Raw genomic sequence first — 20,354 nt, forward strand, 5'->3', positions numbered from 1 at the left:
TGGACTGGATGGTGGGGGCTTGTGCTTCATTCTTGATACTGATAAAAATCTACTGACTCCCGTGTGTGTGGGTGTTGGACTATAAGATTCTAAAGCCTGTTCCTGCGGGGTGGGAGGATTCCCACTCCACCAGGCAATTCTCTAACACCAGTTGGGTGTCCCGTAATTCAGCGAAATTCTGATACTATCTATCTGAAGATAGCATCCTGCCTTAGCCCTGCAAGACAACTTCCCACCACCACCACCACCACCAGCATCCCCTCTTCTTCAGAAGCCAGTTGCAAGTCCAGTTAGCAACCAGCCCCCCAAAGTCACCTTATTAACATAACAAAAAACACCTTTGCTGCTCTCCTTGCTGGGGAAATCTCAAGGGTTCTTTGTGCCAGAAATAGTGGACAAAGACTAAATGTATAATTCTTATTATTAAATCACAACATCACAATCTGGTTCAGTGTTTTTCAAATTGTGAGTCAGACTCATGAGTGTGCAATGAAATCAATTTAGTGAGCCATGGTCACAATTTTTTTATTAAGTAGAAGAGAATAGAAAATATTATAGGAAGCTACACATACTATTTGGTATTACTAATATTTTGTTTTGTTTACATGTGTATTCTCTGCAGATACGTGCATGTCCACACATGTACAGCACACACATGAGTTTTGGTCAAAATGTTGGAAAGCAGCTCATCTAGGTGTCATCTGAAATTCATTCTACTTTTGAAGGTTAATTGCAGGATTACTGAAGAACCTAAAGTAGATAGGCTTTTTAAACACAGCTTGACTTTTTTAAAGCACTCTGAAATAACTAAAGAACACTTTCCTGAGCAAGATCCTCTCACTTGGTGACTTTAACAACTAAAACCCAAAATAGAAGCATTGGTTTCAGCAAGATACATGTTTAAAAGCTCTTAAAAAAAATGTTTTTAAAGTTTAAACAAGTTTCCAGGAAATTTTACTTCTGTTGTTAATTTGCTTAGAACTACCTTCTCTAGTAAACTTTGGACCACTTCAGAAAAGAAATTCTAGCAGGATCTCCGATGGGAAAGTTAACATAATAATTTCAGATTTGGGGGATTTTTTTTTCCCCCTCCTTTTCTTGCCATTATCGGTTTGTGAGTTAAACTGCAAATTAAGACAATAGAATTCTTGGCAGAGGAGTCACGGAATTGCTTACTTTGCTTGTTTAGTGTTTTCCTCGTAAAGACCAGCGCAGGGACCTTGAGGAGCACAGAGATCTGTGGTGTTAGTATGAGAAACATCCTTGCAGTGATAATCTTCTTTGGGTTGTTCTAAATGTAGGTCCTGCCCCTGCAGTAAAACTCGTTCATGTTTTAAGTCATTAGAGTGAGTTACAGGTAAATTTCGGTTGAAAAATTCCTTATTTTGTTCTTTTTATTCTTGCTTCTTTCCATATATTCACTTACTGGCTTTTGCTAGATGTATTTGTTAAAAGCAAGAACTCTTGGGGCATGTGGGTGGCTCAGTCGGTTTTAGGCTTCTGTCTTTGGCTCCGGTGGGCTCAGGCTCTCTGCTCAGTGGGGAGTCTAGTCCCTTTCTCCTTCTGTGCCTCTTTCCACTTGTGTGTTCATTCTCTCTCCCTCTCAAATAAAAAAGGAAAAAAAAAGAAAAAGCAAGACCTCCCAATCTTTTGTCCAGAAGGGCACATCTATTTTTCCCATCCCAACAACTACAGAGAAGTACAAAGAATAGTAAAATCAAGACTGTGTACTCATTACCTAGACTAAACCAGTTAACATTTTGTCTTTTGTGTATGTACTGAACTCTTTGAACGGAAGAGGCCTTCGTGGTAATGGTTCACCTTGTGATACGTCGCCATGCATCTTCTATAAACAAGGGTGTTTTCCTCCATAAGGGTGATACAGTTAACACATCCATATACACAGTGTATTTTTTGTGTTCCCAGTTCTCCAGTCCGCAAAATGTCTGTGGTAGCACTTTCTCTTCCCAGCAGTCCAACCCCCACCCCACCCCCAATCTGTGACTCATACTCACAAATGTCTTTGTTCCTCGGTCTCTGCAGTCTTCTCTAAGGTAGAATAGTTCCCAAACCATTTACTTTATGACTTGGACATTTTAGAAGACTCGAGACCAGGCTTGTGGCATGTCTCAGAACCTTGATTTGTCTGATTGTTTCCTCATGTTTAGATTCAGGTTAAGTATTTTTGGTAAAAATACTACCCGGGTGCTGGTGTATTTATAGTTGTATCACCTTATTGGTGAAGCTTGGTAATCTGTAGGTTGATGTTTGACAGTGAATCATTTGACCCCCAACAACTTCTTACCCATTGGTTTTAGCTTCGGTTGATGCTATTAATACAATTGGGGTGGTGAAGTGGTAGATTTTAAATTCTTTTCCCTTTTAAATTAATTTTCTGTAAAGAAGAACTCTCTGTGCCCCCTCATCCTCCTGTGTGTGTGTGTGTGTGTGTGTGTGTGTGTGTGTGTATGTGTATAGACTTCTGGATACCTTTTTCCGGTGATAGCAGTCACCATTTATTGTTTATTATTTGCCAAGCTTTATGCTAAGGGTTTTACATGAACAATCTCACAGAATTCTCCCAACACCCTCGGGATAGATTTTAAAACTGTTCCCGCTTTGTACATGAAGACACTGAGGCCCAGAAATGTTAAGTGAGTGGCTCTTCCTTACATAGATGGTGATGAGACCAGCTTGGTGGCTCTGATGGCCTCTTCCTTGTCCTACATCACTGACTGCCTTTCAGGATCTCTTTTCTCAGATTCAGCCCAGCCACCACAGACCATGTCCTTACCAAAGGGCATCTTCACAGTTCAAAGAGTGTAGATACCAGCCCAGTCCTGGGCCCTTCCATGGGCTTGTTACTCCATTTCAGAGTCTGTTGCCTCCTCTTTCCTAGCTTTTCTCAGTCAAGGTCACTGGGTCCCCCATTACTTCTCTCAGCATGGTGTCTCCTGGTTAGCTCAAGGCACACATGCTCTGTACCACGTTGGCCAGCTGGTGTAAGAATGTTGTGAACTTGTGAACCGTTCCCTAGTCCTTGGCCCCACAGCCTCACCTATTTTCTTAGGATACCGTGGACCCCACTCCTGGAAACTGTTTCTTAAAGTGTGTTAAATGTGTTAGAATCTGTTAGAGTTATTATTCCTCATGATGCTTTTAAATTGTCTCAAGTTTTGCCAGTCAGGACCCCTTCTGGTTGGCCCGGTGTCCTAGTTGTCACTCCCCATTAGATAGAGTTAGATAGCTTCCTTACTTCCCGGCACAAGAGCTCTGAGGCTCACCATGCATTTTTCTTTTTTTTAAAGAAACCAAGATATGACACTAAGTATGCTCATTGCCACTGGGGTGTCATTGTTCTGAGAAAGATGCTGCCTTTTTTTTTTTTTTCCCCTCTTTTTAGGATTTTTTCTGTGGTTGATAGCATAGTAGAGATGAGAGTAGTGGGCAAGAAAATCTCTGCCTGGTTTCTAGCTGTTGTCCAGAATTGCTAGGGATATGTATTTCCTGAAGCTCTGCATTTATTGTGCTCCTACTTGGTCATTGGCCTCACAGGCCCTGGCAGTCAAGCAGTTGGGGACATTCAATTAAAAATAATTCCTCCTTGGGACACCTGAGTGGCTCAGTTGGTTAAGTGTCTGCCTTCGGCTCAGATTGTGCTCTCAGGGTCCTAGGATTGAGCCCTGTGTAGGGCCTCCTGCTCAGCGGGGAGTCTGCTGCTCCCCCTCCCTCTGCCCCCCAACTCATGCTCTCTCCCTCAAGTAAAATCTTAAAAAAACAATTCCTCTTTTTGTAGAAAGAAAACATTTCAAAAAACATTTCCTGTGAACTTGATTCGCTCATGGGTCCTTTTCTACCCTTCATTTCAAACTTAAAACTGCAGGGAAATAATTCTTTGTTATAGAAACTCCAGTAAAAAGCTATTAAAGAATTGAGGCTATGTCTACCACTCATTGCTGTATATTTTCAGAAGTAATTACTGGCTATTTTTCAAAATTAAATTAATTATCTTAATGGAATGCTTACTTGTCTAAGTTTAAAGTTCACTCCATTTTAATGTTTATTCTCTTGAATGGCCCATCAAGGGAACTTGGAAAAGAAAGGGATTTTTATTTTGCATTGTGGTTTGAGATAAGAGAGTGTTTTGGTTTTTTTTTTACCTTTTTACTGCCCCCCCCTTTTAATTAAGTAACTGAAAGATAGTAACAGCCTTGGGGACCTTAGTGAGAATTTTTCCAAGATACGTTACCTTTCTTGGTAGGTTTTTCTCAGTTATGGTTACATAGAGTGTATTTTATTTTAATGTTTACTTGGTACTACACTCTATGTCGTTCTTTTTGATTTTTGGCTTTTTTTTTCTTATAAAGTCATTTTTTAACTTGTTTAGAATTATATGGTGATTTGTCTTAAATTATTTTAGTAACAAGTCAGTGTTGAACTATGTACTTTTAATATACATTGCCTTTCCTTCCATCTTTAAAGAGCAAGAAGTTTTATGTTTCTTAGCAGGACTGTAGTAGCATAACGTAGTAAACCTTGCAGGTTAATTGCTCTGTAATTAACACGGATGGGGGCGGAGACCAGAGGACACCATGGGGCAACTTCAGCAAGCTCTCCTTGTGTTGTAGGGCAACCCGTTAGGTTATGCTGCTCTCAGCTTCTGGAATAATATTCAGTGAAACTGAGTTTGCTCCCTGGTAATCTGCTTTGAGTGTTCCTCTGTCAATGAGAAGCCTTGACAGAGATTCTTTTTTGTATTGAATTCTTGAATGTTATTTGAAGTTTGATAGATAGAAGCCATTTTATTTTTCAACCTAGGAAAGGGCGGGGTTCAGTTGATTTGTTGATGACTTACTGCTTTTATTTAAAGAAGATGGTGTCTTATATGTTTGTGTTATTGACTAATCAGGAGTCATTATCAGTGTGCATCTGGCACTCTACTTCTAGGATAGTTTCTAAGTGTGAACTTACAAAGAAGCTTAAAAATGACCACCTAATACAGAAAGCAGTCCGTTTCATTGATGTAAACATTTTAAAACATACTAAATTATTTCTGTATATCTGTTTTACATTTTTATCATATATCTTTTGGTGACTTATTTAATTGCATTCTTATTTTATAATTTATATTTTAAACACTTGATAAAGATTACTCCTTTCTACCAGATGCCTTACTGAATATGCTTTTTTGTTTGATATTTTGTATATATAGTGGATGACTTGTGAAATGGGTTCATGCTTAGCCCCTTCTCATTCTTTTTTTCTCTCCTAAGTTCAAGGCATATTCTGTTCACCAGCATGATTATAATTTGGATGTTGCCATTCTTAAGATCTATGAAAGGGCTTTATAATTTTGGTACGGTAACATGTGAAACGTTAAAACTTGTCAGTGCAGTATGGCATCCTAGAACAGAAAAATGGCATTAGTGGGAAAATCAGAGAAATCTGAATAAAGTCTGTAGTTTGATTAGTAGTAATGCATTATGTTAATATTTTAGTTCTGATAATTTCTGTGGTTATGTAAGATACTAACTTTAAAGGAAGCCAGGTAAGGGGTATATAGGAACTCTTTTCAAATTTAATTTATCAAAAGCTTTAAATGTATGATGAAATAACATATGAATAAATAGTGGTAAGTTAGGTGCCAGTGATACAGAGGCTGGAGGCTGGTCTCTTCTCTCCAGAACAAGTCAGAGGTCTTCTTAGGCATAAAAAAATGGCTAACAGTACCTTTCCAAGGCAGCCTGTGCCAGTGAATGATACAGGGAGTCCGTTGCGATAGTAGACGTTTGGGATGTTTGAGAGGCCGTTGTAGAGTGGGTGGGACATGAGCCGGGATGGATGACTATAGCTTAGTTAGGTGAAGGTGAGGTGATTTTAAGAGATGGGAGATGACATGAATTGAGGGGGAAGACATACTAGTGGTGATACAGGATTAATTCATTGGAATTCAAGTGAGCTAACAGGAGGTTTGTTCTAATCAGAGTACTATGAGGGTCTGATGGGTATGGTGGTGGTAGAAATACAAGGAATTGAGAATTGATAGGATTTGGTGATTAAGGATGTAGGAGCACAGAAGAAAAACAAATCAATGGTGGCTGGTTAACCTGAGCCAGTGGATGTTACCTAGGGCGTTTGTGTTAAACATTTGTGTTTTTTTGTTTTTTTGTTTTAAGATTTTTTTTTTTATTTGACAGACAGAGATCACAAGTAGGCAGAGAGGCAGGCAGAGAGATTGGAGGAAGCAGGCTCCCCGCTGAGCAGAGAGCTGGATGCGGGGCTCGATCCCAGGACACTGGGATCATGACCTGAGCCGAAGGCAGAGTCTTTAACCCACTGAGCCACCCAGGCGCCCCTCAACATTTCTGTTTTAACGTAATGCTGGACTGCCAAGCAGAGTTATGTGGCAAGAAGTTAGATCTGGGCTAATATGCTTTTTTGCTTGATATTTTGTATGTATAGTGGATGACTTGTGAAATGGGTTCATGTGGGAGAGTGGGAGAAGAACAAAAGATTAAGGACTGTTAACTCTTCAGTGAGGAGAAGAAAAAAAACAAGGAAAGCTAATGGCAGAACATTTCAGACAGGTAAGAGGGGCCTTGGGGTCACTGCGGTATTCCCGCAGCAGGTAGAGGAAAGTTTCAACAAAGATGTACGATCTATGGCTGCGTGTATGTCACGAGAGAAAACTATAAAATCTTCAACCAGGTGCGGTCTGGGTGCTCATCAGTTTCATGTGAAGGTTGGGTCTGGAATCCAGATTATAGGGAGTTAAAGAGGAAGTGCAAGTGTGTGTGCGTGCGTGCGCACGCATGTGTGCGCAGGAAGGGGAAAGAGCAAATTTACACTAGTTTTTAGTGAAGTTTGGCTCTGCAAAGTCAAGGGCGTGCGCGTGCACACACACACACACACACTCCAGTAACTGAAGAGGGCAGAAAAGGTTATTTTAATTAAATTTAACAAACATTTATCAAAGTGCCAGTTATGTACAGGGTACACATTAAGGGCAGTGGAAGACACAAAAAGTGATTAAAATACAGTGTTTTTTTCCCTTTTGAAAAAGTGCTACCCCAAGTTCTTTTGGCGTTCGCTCGGCAGTTCATCTCAAAATTCTAGGGCTGCTGGGTATCCAGCCGGCTAGCCGAAAGCCAGAATCAGTGACCACACAACTGAAGGTGGGGTGAGCCCTAGACGTCAACAGCATTGAAAGGAGGAGGAATGGACAGCTGACATGGCCTCTGTAGGCGGGAAAGGGTCTTGGCCTCAGAAAGGTAAAGGGCCCTTCCTTCCTCAAAGATGGACAGATGAGGAGAAGAGGAGAAGCTGGTGTCAGAGAGGCTTTGAGGTGGGATGGTGAGGCTCTCAGGAAGTCTGTCCTGTGAATGGCTTGTGCAACAGACTTGGGGTGTCTTTTCTGCCTTTGAAATGTTCCGGGTTGGTTGGAAAAATGAGGGTGATAGTGCTCATTTTTTGCCCTGAGATAGAAAAACAGAAGTGAAACACCTGGATCATTGAAGGTATTGTTTCCAACTGAGGCTTTTTTTTTTAAATGTCTAATGAAATCGATGTACATACTTTGAAATTGCCCAGATATTCCGAGTCTCAGTGCGTGCAGGGAGCCAGGGTTTGTGTCAGATACAGACTCGCAGAGCTTAGCGTCTGGGAAGGGTGATAAGATAGACACATTTGCAGGCTCTTAATAAATGCTCACCAATTGAACTCTGATCTGAGGTACAAAGTGGCTGCGTGCCCGACCTACACACATGAAGTCTTACGAGATTTAGAGGAGGAAGGGAATTGGAGCAGTTTCTGGTCATTGCTGTTGAATAAGGTTTTGAAATAAATTTGCCAAGTATTTGCCTTGTTTTCTTCATAGACGTTATTTTCTGGACATTGAGAAAATACGATCATGTGCTCATGCTTTTTGGTCACAGCTAAGTGATAGTATATAAAAAATTATGAACATGACTTTGGCTACTCAAAAGGAGAAATACACCGCGTTGAACTATCCAGTTAGGTGGTGCTTTGCGGGACTGTGGGGTGGCTGTCAGTTGGCAGAATATCTGGATCGCGGCTCTGATTTTTCGATGTTATATATGTAAACTTGCTTTAAAAGTATTAGTACCTTAAAAAAACGTGTTAGTACTTTATTTTATTGACTGTATTTTAAGTACATGTAGCCAGAAAACAGTTGCAGGTCACTTGGAGAAAAGAGCTAATTAGTGCTGTACTTTGACTTTTATAGTCAGACCCAGGAAGACGACAGGTAGAGGGGAAGAGGAAGGAAATAAAAGTGATTTGGGGAGGAGGAAGAAAACCATTCACTTTTTTCTTCGAAGTATTTTCTTTAAATATTAAAAAAACATTTCAAGATCCTTTTTATCGGTGAAGGGGAGCAGCATACGCGGTCCTGCTTGAAAGATTCTAGAAGACTGTTGGGTTATCATAGGATTGATCTGACAAGTGATTTAATTGAAGGCATTAATTAAAATGTAGTTGCTGCAAAAGTTAGTCTGAGAATTCCTCAGCAGTTCTTCTCCTGGAAACCATTAAGCAGGTCTCCAGTGGAAGGGGGTTCCTGTGGAAGGACATACTTAACTTGGGAGATCTCCCCTCACCTCCCTCTCCTCCTCCCCGCTCGGAGGAGGCAGCCAGGTCTGCCCAGAACAGTTCCTGTAGCCCAGTGTGATGTGGCCTCTGCTGAGGTCAAGCACTCCCATTCCAGCTCTTGAGGGCTTTCTCCATGTGTCGCCAGTGTGCTGGGGAAAATGACTTTAAACTCTTGTCAGCACGGTTACCGGTGCATGCATCACAGTCCCACTCAGATAAACCTGTCACAACACAGAGGCGGCCGCTGGAGAAGAGTGCGAGGGCAGGCCTCTAGCTTTCCGTTCGAGCATCACTAAACGTGCACAGAGTGCCCAATTATTTCAGCATTATTGAGCAAGCCTACAGGAGGACCCCAGCCTTGCTACATTAGATTTTCTTTAGTAATTTGCTCAAGTACCGCTGAGGACACTTAAAGGGCTTAAAACGGTGGCTGCAACCAGTTTCCTTTTCTGGGTTGTTAATTCAGGTTTTCTCTTTCAAATTAACTCTCGCTGCATGCTGTGCAGTGGCTCTGGGAGAACTGTTTAACACTAATTTTCTCAATTTTCAGCTTTTTTTGTTCAACATAACTGCTTTAACAGTTAGTCACGTATATGTTTTGATTAGAAATGTACGCTAGCAAGGCCGTATGTTTGGGAGAACAAAATACAGACATTTTGTTGAAGAAATCTGAGTTTCAGCTATTAAAAGGTACTTAGCTAATTTCACTATTTACAAATTAAGTTCCTTACAGTAGGGTGCAAACCCCCCAAATCTAAGTTAAAAAGAGCATTTCTCCACTCTACGTCTCCCTCCCTCCCTTTTCTAAAAAATCTGTATACGAAGGACAAATCCTTCGTGGGTGCTGGGTATTCCATGATCTTTTTGCACCTCGTTTCTTTTCAGGGCGGGGGGGACGCGGTTATAGGGAACAAGTTCAATATCTTTGTCTCATTCCTCACAGCAGCAACAACTCCAGGCCCAGCATTTATCACATGGACATGGTCTGCCGGTGCCTCTGACCCCACACCCTTCGGGGCTTCAGCCCCCTGCCATTCCTCCCATCGGGAGCAGCGCTGGCCTTCTGGCCCTCTCCAGTGCCCTGGGAGGCCAGTCCCACCTGCCAATTAAAGACGAGAAGAAGCACCATGACAACGATCACCAAAGAGGTGAGTGATTCTCTCCAGATGTCAGTCTGCTGTTACCTGCCTGCCACCCAGGGTGGGTCCTGGATACCGTTGTTTATTCTGTCTCTGGATTTAATTTTCCCAGTGACTACACAAAGGATTTCTGCTGGAAGGTAAATGAATGATTGGAAGCAGTCTTTTTCCAGAGGATCCCCTGGTGGTTGGCAACAGTGAATGCAGCCCCCAAAGGCAAGGGGTCCTATTTCCTGGTTATTGCCTTTGATCCTGTGCTCCCTCCTATGTTCCCCAAGTCTAAATCAGTCGTGAAATCCCACAGTGCTCTGTGTTTGAAATAGTGAGTGGCATTAATAGCTGATTTTGACCTATTCTATTTGGGGAATCTCTTTTGGGGAAGGCTTACTGATAAACACTCAATTGATAATTTGACAGTCAATTATTATTTTTAAATCAGATCAGCCTATATGGTGCAGTAAAAATCTCTCAGGTAAGAAAACAACTTTAGTAGTCTTAGTAATTGAGAAAGTGCAGCCCAAATTAATGAAATCTGTTGGTTTAACTACCTCTCTTACACAGGCTGTCTAGAAGCTTGAAATTAACTCATTTCTTCCTATAAGAACAACACAACTGTTTATGCTCATAACTGATTTAAAGGACAGTTGTGCTCCTTCTAGATTGGTTTTCTCCCTCCATTAAAGTATCTGAGTGGTTCAGAGATACTTGATGTGACCATGTTTGTATGGTGCTTACTAATAATTTTTATTAGCTGCAGAAAAGCAAATGAAGAAGTCTCTCCCGGCATTCCTTTGTGGGCATTTAGTTAGCCCATGGGTGGTTGATTGGTTAAGAAGGGTGTGGTTATAATTAAAGCCTCATATCTACTCCTGTTTTAGTGTCATTACTGTGAATTACAATCTTGGGTAAATGATTTTTATCACATAAATATAAATTTCCCATATCTGATGTTGGAAGCACTGTAATATTTCTCATCCAGTTACATTAATGCTATGATGCAGAGCTGAAGCTTGACTGTGAACACTTTTTTAAGTGGATAAGTTGATAAGAGTATAAATAATCTGAATATCCAGCTTTAGTTTCTGAAATTGTGTCAGAGGTAGATTGGCGCTTTGTGGATCTCGTGGAGCGGTATTAATAATTAACTTTACTGCAAAGATGACATCTGTGCCATTTATTATTTAGCAGAGATCAAGTTTGATAAATGTATGATTTTATGTAAACTAACTGGTACTTTTCTTTTTTCTTCTTCCCACCACCTGTGTTGCTGCTCTTTGGCCTGTAGACAGAGACTCCATCAAGGTAGGACTCAACTTCACAGATGAAGGGATGGCTTAGAAGGTCTCTAAATGATTTGAATAAATCTAGCGATGATGAATTCTCTGAGATTTACAGAATGATTTGGTGGGCTTTACCAAAATGTGGTTAACTGTATTTTTGACTACTATCAGTTGTGTGTGGTTGAGATTTTTGAAAATATTGGTCTCATTTTTCTATCACAATTGGATTTGTAGTCCAGGATGGGACTATGGAAAATCTGCCTCACATTGCTTCTTTCATATGTCTTGCTTTGTGAGGAAGAATAACTTTTTCTCCAGTTAGGGTTTGACTGTAAGATAAATAATAATAATAAAAAAAGTAAATAAATTGATTTATAAGAAATATACATTAGTCTCATTTTAGAAAACCGTTCCATCCTACAAAACTCCCTGACAAAATGTATGAAAGCATTCTTCTCTGCCAGAAAGATATTTATTTATTTAACAACATTTTGTGTTCCAGTATAGCAAGTTATTCTCCTTAGGGTTTGCATCTCTCTTATCTGCCTCTCTATCTCTTTACAGACAAGTTGTAGGGAAAGAGGAAAAGTATGTAGGAACTAATGATTTGGATGTGCTTGTGTAACACCAGAATGGGATGTGCTAAGGATACCTGAATTTATAGAGTAAGCAAACAAGAAAAACTGGCTACCACGGCAGGAGATGAAGAAAATATGAAAATTGCTTGATCACTTTTGAGCCAAGCACAATGTAAATATGCCACTGTGTTATGAGTAATTGCCTGTATGTATGTGTTCTGTAGAGATTAAAAGGATAAGGCAGTTCTCAAGCACTGGCCAGTGCACAGATGCTGTCAAGTCCTTTCCTTGTATTTTGCAACAACTGTTTTAGAACATAGTCAGCTACTTGTAGTTTTTAATGAAGTTATGCATATGAAGACTAAAATCTTCCCCTGAAACCACCTGTGCTGTCACTTTGAACGCCTCTTTACTCCTTGTCTTTTTTCCCCAAAGCCTTACATAATGGAAAATAAAAATTAAGTATCTATTTTACCCTTCAAAAATCCTTGGAATTTGAAAGGGCGTCTGTACACCCATAGAAATGTCAACATTTACAGTTGGAACTGCACACACTGAATTATTTAATTATGCTTTTACAGTTGTGTATTTTGTTGTGTAATATGCATATCAGGACCTAGATTTTTAAAAAAGCAATTTTGATCTGAGTGTTCCACACATGTGTACTTAAGAAGTGGTAGGTAAATTCCTTGACCAGTATTAGCTGATAGCAGCTGTTGGAAAGCCTGTCTAGTTTTTCTGGGGCCAATAATATAAACATTCCCTGCCTCCTTATGATAAATACATACCTTAAGGCAGGCCAGTGAACTAAACAAAAGCCTCCTCTCCTGCCCCACTCTGAGAAGACTGTGAAAATATTTATACTCCAGTGCACACTTTTGTGTCAATTACATTTTATATTCCCTTATGCCAGAGTAGGGCGTATTTTGAAATCATCTATAATCATTCTGGATGAGTCTGGGAGTGTCTATATAGCTAGAAGCCAGGGGGAAAACAAAGAGGAAATAGAGGTGGATGATTTGGCCTTGATTTATTATGGAACAGTAGCTATAAATAGATGTTTTTGTTGGGTATGGTTCTCAAGATTTGAAGTTGTGTCAGTTTTGGGGCTGTGCTCTGCTTTGCAAGGGGAAACAAGTTTGCTAATTTTCGTCAATGTGTTCTGTGATGCTCAGAGAAGCAGTTAGTTGCTTGTTCCATTGATCGTCCTCATCCTCCCTTAAGTGGCTCCTGGTTAAGGGGCTTTTTATGATTGTCTGCTGTGTGACTCGAGATGGTTTTTATCAGCCAGAGCGTGCCAGTTGCCTGCAGCTGGAGTCAGGCTTGTATGAAATAATTTATTCATGCAGGATAATGCTCCTTAACATTTAACAGGTAATGAACGTGACATAAATTTCCTTCTTGCTTTTAATTTTTCCCTTTCCTCTTCTAATGTGCAAACAGGCAGCTCTGGTACTCTAAATAATAAGTAATTTTTGGCCATCTGTCAAAAGGAAATTTCAATACAAATTTAAATTAATGGTGCCTGAAATTTTTTATAGCTCCTCTAAAAGCCTCTAATGTGCAGAAAATTCTGAATCTGCTGGTAGTAATTAGTGTTGCATGTAATGAGGATGTGGGCAATGTTATACAGCCCCAGTGTAACATTTTGATATGGTAGCAAAATTTTGATTTATACAAGGTTGTGGATGGGTTTAATTGTGAGAGACACTTTAAAATGTTTTCTTGACGTTACAGATTATTAAACAGGGCAGATTTCAGAATAGCTCATAAAATGTAATTTAAACTTACTGTAAAGATTCAGGTAATTAAGGTGCTTTACCTTTTTAGGTGTCAAGTAAAATGAGAGAAATTCACTTGTTGAAGTGTTGGGCCTTTTTCTTCCTTTTCCTTTCTCTTCTTGGAAGTTCTGTGGCCACTAAACCACATGCTATTGGCTTTATTGATCTTGTTTTCTATAACTCCAGTAGCCAAGTTCATTCCTAAGCCTTTTATTTACAGACCTGTATCTGAAGTTTTTCAACAAGGGTAGAGAATATAAATATGAACCTAAAGGAGAAAGCACTAGGAGAGCCCAAGAATCAAGTTTATTTGAGGAAGAGAAACCAGAACGGGGTGTATGCTAGGGCTGTCGAGGTAAGGGTTCAGGGCATCTGCTTGTCACATGGCTATCTAGTAACTCCATGTGTCCAAAACGAAGCCCCAGAAACATGGACCGTGATCCACTCTTGTCCTTAGTGGTAGGTTGGAATGCCCAAATTTAGCTGTCCCAAGAGGCCCCCCAGAATGAGTCTCCCGCCTTCCTCTCCTCACTGGCGACTTTCTCACTGTCTTCTGGAGTGTTTAGTACCGTTTCTCTCATCCCTAAAACAACATAAGCGAAACCAAGGAAGCATTTTTTAGGGTGGTGGAACCTTCCAGTGTTCATGCCTCCTGAGGGCAAAGAGGTAAAAGTTGATTGGCTCCAAAGTGGTGACAGAGCACATATTTCCACAAGCTGCCAGGGGCTGCCCAGTTGCGGGTGGTAGCAGTTCATGAGGAGAAGTCATCACGTTCCTCACATCACTGTCCATTCTCTTCTGAGTGGCTGATGTGAGGATAATTATTCAGAGCTATGGGAGCCAAGTTACCCAAAACTTGCTAGGGAATTTGAGGTTGAGAAATTAGTCTTATTACCCCCAAATGTCTACACGTCTCTAATGCCCTCTATGGGGCATTATTATACCAAATAATGGTATACAAATGAAGACAAGTTTCAATAGAAATAGCAAAATTCACTGTCACCAACTATTGATAAGCTCCACGGCCCCTCCCAAGTTGATATTATTGTGCAAGCTTTATTACTTCATTGGTCCTTTTAATGTATATTTTATATCCTGTTTTTTATCCCAAATGTCATAACCTCGAGTCAGATGTGGGAAGGATTTCCCATTTTTTTATTTGTAAAGTGGAGCATAAGTACATTTTTTTCCTACAAAGTGGTGGTGCTTTTATTAATTCATTGGCTCGTCTTCCCCAAAATGCTAAGTGCCTCATCAGAGTATGACCATTTTTAGTGAATTGTACATTGCCAGATTAATCTCCAAAAACAGTGTACCGCCTTAAAATGCCGTGTTTATTCTCACACAATCTGCTAGTATTGAAATTTATAGTTTTTTGTAATTTTTGCTAGTGTAAGTATAGATGGTGCACTTTATCTTTCTAAACTTACATTTATTTTTCAAGCTAAATGCTTTTCTATGAGTGTACATACTGTGTGTCCCCTCCATGCCTTCCCGCTGCCCGTGTGAATCTTTGTTTTTGTTTAAGGATTTTCATAATGATCTGTTTATTAGTTGCATCCAAGGCAGTGCCCGTTCATTCTGCCTCAGCTGTATTTTGGTGTTTGTTCTATGCGGATGACTAAAATTTACATCATCATGTGTTGCTTTTCTTCTCGTCTCCGATTATTTTCTGATGGCAATAAAGGTTTATCAATAGAGAATTAGACTCAGGCTATTTTTACATAAAAATTCAAGTATGTGATTCAGGCCAAGAAAGCACTTCTACCTCGTTAGTTAGAGGTGAAAGTGGGTTTTTAGCCTGAATCAGAATAACAGAATGATTACTTCTGTTTGCCACTTTGCTTTGTACATCAAGACTTAATGGTTAAGGTTCTGTTCCAGGATCTTGTGTGACCCATGTGATTTGGTGTTGTGTTTGTTTTGTTTCCTGGCTCAAGGAGTATCAGTCCAAAAAGAGTGTTCCTTTTATATGTTTAACCCTTTGGCATGTGTTGTGTGGAAGCCACTCGAGAAAGAAAGTGGGGGGGGGCAGTGGGAGAGGGGATAACCAGATGGTCCAGGCAGTTGTGTTTTTTAACCCCCCACCCACATGCAACTGTTTAAAATAAGAATGTTTGTAATTTTACCTTTCAGGAGAAAGCTTGGTGGGATTAATTTTCATTACTATAGGATTTAGAAGGTTGTGTTATAGAAAGACAAAGGCATAAAGTAAGAGGAGACTGGATTTAAAAGAGGAATACTAAGGAGAGAGTATAAACAAAAAATAAAAAATAAACAAAAACACCACCACCAAACTTAAACTGTATTGGGGCTTGCGTTATGTCCTGTTTTTTCCTTCAGTCATCAGTAATCTGAGAAAAGAAGCTGTGTAATTAAGGACTGTAACTTGGACACTGCATCTTATCTGCTCTGGCCTCAGGAAAAATAAGGTGGATTCCTACTCAGTCCCACTGCTGCGTGTGTACCTCATAGTTCTGATTTCAACTGGAGGGCGGGTGGGCATATATGCTTATTAGTCTTTTTTCAGACATGAGGAAAGTCTTAGAGGTGTTAAGGCCCTGTCCAAGGTCACATAGCCAGTGCCACCCTCAAAGAAAAGCTTTTTGGATGATTCAGTCTGATTCTTTGTTAATAAAAATTTGAAATATACTTAGAAGTAGAAATAATAGTGCAAAGATCCTCCATATACTTAACATCAAGGTGTAAGAGCTCTCAGTTTTTAGCCACATTTTAATCTGTTCCTTTCTTTCTTTGCTAAAGTATTTTAAAGCAAACCCAGATAGCATGCATTTTTCCTGTATGTACTTCAGGATGTAAAATGAACACATCTCTTTAAATAATAGACATTTTTTGGTCTAAAAATAGATACCTAGTAATGGATGTAATGCCCCTAATCACTCAATAAAAGTATTTATTTGATAGCTTCTAATACCTAGCCTATAAGCAAACTTCTTTGATGATTTCCAGTAATTGGTTAGCTTTGAAATGGGGTCCAGATAGGATCCATTTCATTTTGTTGTAATATCTCTCAGGTCTCTTTTAATTTAAGTGTTTCCTTCACTTTAAAAAAATTTTTTCCTGTGCCACTGACTTGTTGAAGAACCTGGTCTAGCTTTCTGTAGGATGGCCCATATTCTAGATGTCTCTGTGTGCTTTCTTGTGGTGGCTGGAGTGCTTTCTGCTCAGTCATACCAGGGAAAGTCTTTTTCTTATGCTGGGAAAATGGGTAGAAGAATGATTTGCACGTAAGTGTTGGCGATGAACAGTTTAATGAAATTTACTAATAAACGAGGGAGTAAAATATCTAGAAATGATGCTGATCAGTGATAAATAGAATTCTCTTCGTATCCTTTAACCTTCAAACACAGACTGTGGTGTTTATTTGAAATGCAACTCCACTTTCCAGACATAAATATTGCTTAAGTCGGGACTTTAAAAATGGATTTTTTTTTTTAAATAAAGATTTATTTATTTATTTATTTGACAGAGAGAGATCACAAGTAGACGGAGAGGCAGGCAGAGAGAGAGAGAGGGAAGCAGGCTCGCCGCTGAGCAGAGAGCCCGATGCGGGACTCGATCCCAGGACCCTGAGATCATGACCTGAGCCGAAGGCAGCAGCTTAACCCACTGAGCCACCCAGGCGCCCCTAAAAATGGATTTTTAAGTAGGATTTTTAAAGTATATTAAGTACATCTGTTTCCTTGTGGGTGGTGATCTATAGATGCTGTGTGCCCCAACAGAATAAAGTTCTCTGCCATTAAATTTTTAGCTCCTTGAGGGCAAGAATCTTAATCTTCTTTGTTGGAACTGTATATAGGAAGGCAAATCAAGGATTAGTTAAGATGGGAATTGTAATCGAATTAGGAAAATCCAGACCCTGCTAAGAATCCTCTCTCCGTCTAGTAAGCTGTGTAACTTTAACTTCCTGGCAAGTCGCTTTAACTTCCTGAATCTCAAAGATAATGCTTGGTATTTTTCCAAGCTTTTGGAATTAGATGGTTTCTTACGTAGTTCAATCCCATACTTTAAGTGAATTTTACAATAAAAATCTTATGCCATAGGGTATGTTTCATCAATAAAGTTGATCATACCATTAGCTACATAAACACAGTGGTAATTGTATTTCATTTGGGGGGTTGAGGGTAAGGGGATAGTTTAATATTTTAAAGTATGTCTCTTAAGCATTCAATGTTTAATTCTTCAATTTTACAAAATAAGGTAATTTGAAATTAAATGTTTCAGCATCATTGTTGCTTTTTTGTTCTTTATAGAAGTATTTGTTTCTAATGTGTATTTTATAATTTAGAATTACTGTATCAAAGGACAACCAGGAACTTTTGTTCTGTGGGTTTATGATGCAGTAATTTGTTCAGTATTAATTGATACCTGCCTCTAGGCATGTGAGCTGTGTGAAACGTAACAGGTGCCCTAATTCCAGAAAATATGTTGTAATTGTTTGTTTGTCAGACAGATGAATAAATATCTTTAGGGCATAGCTGGGCCTCAGGTGGCAAGCATGAATGGATTGATGATGTGACTGGGGGAGACATGCTTGTTGGCTGTGCCCTCCTCCATGACTGATCACCCAGGCAGAACGAATAATAATTAACGGGGGCAGGTTGGTGGTGGGGTCCGCCTTCCCCAGCTGATTTTTGGCAAGGGTGGTTTCTTTTCCTCCATGAACCAGTCCTCTTCCTTATTAGATAAACATTGTCATCCTGATGTTTAGTGTATATAAATATAAAAAGAAAAGAAATATAACTAATTTCTTTTATTTCTTAAAAAGAAATTAAAAAAAATAAATTTCTTAATTAGAATGCACTCCATCTATTTCATGGAAATTATTGCATGGTAAAGTTAATACCTTAAATTTTTTGAATTTTTAGAGGGGCCCAAGACTTACTAAATGTTTTAACTAGGACTTTAATTTCAAAAGCATTTTTTCCTCAAAATGTAGGTGATTCATCCAAAAGAACTATTCCAAAGAATTGTTCACCATCTTTTTTTGTATTCTTCCAGTAATATTTACTCATAACTACTCTGGCAAAATTCTAAGATCGCCTGGCATAGCTGCATAGTCTCACTTCTCTGCTGGTAATCATTTCTTTTACCTGTATCCAACTTACGTATTTCGTTCTATGTTCGTTTGGAGGAATTCATGTATCTTTTCAGTTAAAGTCTTCCTACACTTGGGGGCCATCACTAAGGGTTATATTTTCAGAGGTAAAGAGGAGTCATATCTAATTATTACCATGGCAGCTGCTCTGGGACAGGATTGAACACAATTTGGGTCTCATGAAAGAGGACTAGAAAGGAAGTGTGCTGAAGGCTGAGTAGTACTCTCTGCAAGAATTTTAGATTTTTCGAAATAAGCTTGCCATTAAATGCAAGTAATAAAATCATATTTCAAGACTAACTAAATGCTGCTTAGATCTGTCAAATCAAAACTTTAAATCTTAGAGTTGAATACTTAGTTGTAAAACAACTAAGTTTTTTTAATCTAAAAATCGAACCAAAGTACTGTTACTTTAACTTTATTACATTATTCAGAACCAATCCCAGTTGTTTCCGCCTGTAGTAAATTGTAGTGCTATAAAAAACATTTTGGGCTTCCCTTACTAGTATTGTAACTTAGATTCCTACTTATCTATGATAGTTGTAGTTGGTGATTAAGCACCCTCCTCTCCCCACCCAGAGGATCCCCCCAATGCCTGTGGTTAAGCGTGAGCCCCGTGGAAAACAGCCACATGTACTTGTGTGGAGCCCACTCCTGTATCATCTCCCTTCCTTCCCTTGCTGTCGAACAGTCCATCCCCTCTGCAACCTCCAAACGTGTCCTTCGCCTCCTGCCACCCTTGTACTGAATTGCAGTGGGGTGGAAGTTAAAATGTCTTAAGTATTACTATTGTAAGTGAGCTTTCTAAGACGTGATAGGGTGAGCAAGAGGAATTCTTTTTCATGGAAATGGACTCATTATTTAATTGTATCACATCCTAAGGATTCTTGAATCTGTCTTTCAAAATTGGTACTTTTCAAGTTGCTGAGTATTCAGATATAAGGGGAAGAAGAAAAGGAAGGGGGGAAGTAAACAGGTTAGTGATGCCACCCAATGAGAGAGGCCAGTAGGCGAGATAATAACACATTTTTATTTACTACTTACGGTCATTTTAATTGTAGAAATTTTTGATTATAATCTTCATTTATCTTTCTTTAAACTTCTGTTTTCTTGAGCGACATTTGGCCTTTTGAACAACAAAATAAAATTGGAAATGCTAATGTTTTGAGCTAACTAAAGGCGGAAAATAAAAATGTCACCATGGTAACAAAGCTGCTTTCTAGATGGTTTCCTAAGATATGCCTGAACTAGAAGCAGATGTCTGATTTGAGAATCTTGCCTCCTTCAATGTAAACAAATAACTTCTGGGCAGGTGTTGGAAATAATATGGAAATCCTATTAAGGGGCCCTGGGTTCCTGTCAGTCAGGAAGCCCGTGCCACAAAGGGGCTGGTTGTCACATAAAGGACCAGAGTAAATTCTCATTAGGCTTGAGCTTTTCCCAGGAAATGATTGTCTCGGTGTGTTCGCTCTCCTGTGAATCTGAATGTAAGCTGTTGCTTCTACTGATCTATTCACTGGCTTTATTTTTCTCCTCTTCATTCCAGATCCTCCCTCGCCCAGCCAGCCTGTATCCTCCCCCTCACCCACTCCTTCCCTTTAGATTAACACTTGATCTGTGCTACTGCTCTGAGAGTTGTGACATTTGTGATTTTAACCTCCCACCCTGGGCTGGGTTGTGGGGGGGCGGCGGGGAGGAGGAGGGGAAGTCAGTCTTCATCCCTGGGCCTGTTGGACAAAGAACCTGGCTGATTAGGCCACGGCCGTGGGCTGTTTGGAGCCAGCACAGTGAGCGACTGCCAGTCCTGAATACTGTTCTGTGTGTATTTACTTGGGGTTATATTTGTG

The 20,354-nt window shown here is 39.7% G+C and overlaps 1 protein-coding gene across 13 annotated transcripts in view; it reads left to right on the forward strand.

Moving 5' to 3' along the window:
- TLE4 (TLE family member 4, transcriptional corepressor) overlaps positions 1–20,354 on the forward strand; it is a 143,929-nt gene that overhangs the window by 64,199 nt on the left and 59,376 nt on the right. For 7 of the 13 annotated variants that reach the window (XM_047699616.1, XM_047699612.1, XM_047699620.1 and 4 more), the window contains 2 exons: positions 9,554–9,758; positions 11,035–11,051. In XM_047699616.1, coding sequence (XP_047555572.1) covers positions 9,554–9,758; positions 11,035–11,051 — 222 coding nt within the window. The remainder of the gene's footprint in view (positions 1–9,553; positions 9,759–11,034; positions 11,052–20,354) is intronic. The other 6 variants (XM_047699618.1, XM_047699613.1, XM_047699621.1 and 3 more) reach the window with 1 other exon arrangement.

Source organism: Lutra lutra, chromosome 13 (assembly GCF_902655055.1).
Source record: "Lutra lutra chromosome 13, mLutLut1.2, whole genome shotgun sequence".
Lineage (NCBI taxonomy): Eukaryota > Metazoa > Chordata > Mammalia > Carnivora > Mustelidae > Lutra > Lutra lutra.